At 54.1% G+C, this 3,335-nt stretch overlaps 1 protein-coding gene across 1 annotated transcript; it reads right to left on the reverse strand.

Annotated features, from left to right (window-relative positions):
- Positions 1–719: 719 nt before the first annotated feature.
- On the reverse strand, positions 720–2,859 carry LOC123424617. Its single transcript, XM_045108257.1, has one exon. It carries the CDS (start codon positions 2,514–2,516, stop codon positions 1,041–1,043), a length of 1,476 nt encoding a protein of 491 aa, XP_044964192.1. The 5' UTR covers positions 2,517–2,859; the 3' UTR covers positions 720–1,040.
- Between the last annotated feature and the right edge of the window lie 476 nt (positions 2,860–3,335).

Genomic DNA, 3,335 nt, shown 5'->3' on the forward strand with positions numbered 1-3,335 from the left:
AGGCACAGCACGTTCCAAGGCGAAAAGCACATGTACCAACCCTTGGCAAGAAAGGGAAATAAAACCACCACAGTGACAGCGGACGAACAAATAAGGCCAGACATACCAGGATCTTCCACCAAGTTAGAAACATTCCTCACAAGCAAACGCACATGCTGGCTACAAGCGAATTTGGCATACCCTCATTTGGAGTAAAAAACCAAAACTTGGATATGCATCTGCAGTGCGGGAGAATATTATATGCTTGAACGATTACAGCGCAGGCGCACACGCACACGCATGTCTGCACCAACATAGCAACCTGATACTATATTCTGATCAGATCAGGGACCTTGATAAACTAACCAATTACTGGGATTACAGTAGCCCATCTGTAGCTAGACAGACGCAATGCAGGCACCAGCAAATGGATGCTTGGCTTAGAGAATAAGTACAGCAATTCAGGTCCTGCAGATGCCAGGGAAATACAGAAATTCATGGTTAGTTGGTTACTCTTATTATTATTGACCAAGGCAGTTATGGTTTGTTGAGAGTCATGGCAGAACAAAACCGCCTTTTCGGTTTGGTTCATCCATTGAGTAGACATCCTGGCACACCTACGATTTCTGAAACAATTTGATTGCCACAGCAAACAAATGTGATGAACACAGTGCAGTAATACAAATTGAGCTTGCAAGAACTACCTGAAAGAAAATACAGGGGAAGCGAACATAGTTTTGTTAACTCACCAATCGAATGAATCTAAATTGATTTAATTCCTTTGCTCAATAACAGTAACCATGGCAATCCGCAGAAATTTTACTGGGAATGCAGTTTAAACACTACGTTTCTTTTCCTCGAGTCTTCTTTTAACTACAAGATCTAACTAACATGCAGAGAATAACCAAATTTCTTAACCCCTATCTTCACAATGGAACAAACTTACTTTGGAAATCAAATCAAATATGTAGTGGAAGTATGAAACCCCCTTGTCCTCTGTATTTCTGTAAGTCGAACTTCTATCTTCTATGTGCAGCAATTCTGAATGAGTATGACAGTGATCAAAACCACTGATGCACAAGAACGCCGCTCTCCCGGAGCGAGCTGAAGAGCTCCAGACACTCCTCGTATGTGTTCTGATACTTGGGCGACCGCTCGCCAGGGCAGCACTTCTGCCACCGGTTGTAATGACACTCGAGGAACACCTCGTCGACCAAGCAGATCGCGCCCGTGTCGAAGAGCCTCGGGATCAGGTCAAACTCAGTCCCCTCCACATCCATCTTCATCACCACGTAGTCCTGCTCCGACACCGTCTGCTTCAGCCACTCGGCGAAATCAAATGCCTGCACTCTGCGCACCTTGCCGGACATCTTCTTACCGGCCGTGGGGCGGATGCGCCCCATGCCACGGCCGCTGGCCTTAGCCTCATCCTCCTTTCCAGGGTCGCCATTGATCTCGAAGCTGAGCGTGTCATTCTTGACCCAGGCGGCATACGGAAGCAATGTGACTCCCTTCCTTGTGGCGTAATCAGGGTGGAAGGTCGGGTCGGCCTCAATGGCGAACACCTCGAAGGTATGGTTCTGCTTGGGGTACTGCTTCCTGAACCAGCTGCCGATGCTGGATCCGTAGCTGCGTGAGCCGAGATCAACATACACATACCGGCGCTTGAAGCTGATGTCGGCAAGGTCTGGAAGGTACTTGATGTTCTGGATGTTTCGCTTCAGCGTGAGCCATGGCTTGAGTGGCTCTTCCTGGATCAGCGGCTCGGCGTGGGTCAGGAGCTGCATCTTGTGCTCCCCAATTGTGCAGTTGCTCGCTGAATCGTCGCTGGAGGTGGACGGCGTAGTAGGCTGAACCTTCTGGAAGACCAGTTCCCGGAGGGTGGACGCGTCGGGGCAGTTGATCTCGCGGGATCGGGCCAACCGCAGGGACGGGAAGAGCGCCTGAAGCGAGCGGAGGCTGTAGGCGTCGCCGGCGCTGGAGGTGAGCACGACGAGATGGCCCTCCGGCCTCAAGATCCGCGCGGCCTCGCCGGCGAGGTCAGACGGGCGCTTGGACGAGTCGAGGGCGCGGCCGGCGAAGACGAAGTCGACGGAGGATGGCTCGAACGGCAGGCGGCGGTCGTTACCGGCGACGGCGAGCGGCGGGGAGCGCCTCTTCGCGACGGCGACGGCCCCGGCCACGCCGAGCTCCCGCAGCGCGAGCGCCTCCTGGGCCCCGCCGAGGCAGACGGCGCGGGAGGACGGGCCAAGGAGGCCGTCGGCGAGGTGCCGGCCGAAGACCTCGGCGTGGAACTCCACCTTCTCGCGCCACTCGTGACTGCGCCACGCCTCCGGCGACCCTGCGGCCGCCGCGGCCTGCGCGTGGGTCCTCCTCCCGACCACCGCGGCCGCCGGCACGGCCGGGTAGGCCGCCCACCCGGTCCCAACAGCAACAAACGCCCCGTACAGCAGGCGGAGCGCGAGGGCGGCGACGCCAAGAAGCAGCGCGCGCGTGAGCACCCCCTTCCCGTGCCACTTCCGCGCCGCCGGCTCCATGCCGACCCCGGCTATACCAGCAGCGTCTTGCCGGCGAACCTAACAGCGGGGTCGGCAGGCCAGTCCGAATCTTGCGGCCCCGCGGCGAAGAAAATTCCGGCGTGCGCGCGTGCGCGGGGGCTAACGGGCGCAGAAGCGGGCGGAGGTGTGGTTGGCGCCGACGAGGGAGGGGCCGGGAAGCGTGGGCTGGAAGAAGCGGGGCGCGGGGGGCGGGTAATTGGGGAAAGGCTCCATGGTTATTCGTGGCGGGCGGCCGGTGCTCCCATCGGAAATTCTGGGGACGAACGGCGCCGGCGAGGGAGGGTGGAGGAAGGTATACCGAGTTGGATTGCGGGTGTCGCTTTTCTCGGCGGGTATGGTGGGCCCGGATTTGCGCCGCGGAGTTAGAGGGGCCGCGGTTGCCCGGAATTACCCTTTTTGCCATTATGTCACGAGGACGACGGGCGAGTCCGGTTTCTCTCGGTGCTTCCAAAATAAAGTGGACTTGGTAATAAAAATAAAGGTCCTTCAAAAATAGTACTACTCCATTCGTTTCAAAATAAATATCTTAAACATAATACATCTATATATTAAAGCTAATACTAAATTAAGACAGTTATTTTGAAGAAAAAAAGGTATATGGAAATTAAATGTGGAATGATCTTATACGGATTTCTCTCATTTACTCGTTTTTCACACCTTAAATGTACGTAAGAAATCCATAAGTTCATAGATAAAACCAACCCGAAAAAAATTGGGTACTAATGTAAAAAAAAATTGAATTAAAAGGAGTATGCTCTTATATTCTTGCGTCATATACCACAATAATGACAAAAAGGA

The sequence above is a fragment of the Hordeum vulgare genome, chromosome 2H (assembly GCF_904849725.1).
Source record: "Hordeum vulgare subsp. vulgare chromosome 2H, MorexV3_pseudomolecules_assembly, whole genome shotgun sequence".
Taxonomy (NCBI): Eukaryota; Viridiplantae; Streptophyta; class Magnoliopsida; order Poales; family Poaceae; genus Hordeum; species Hordeum vulgare.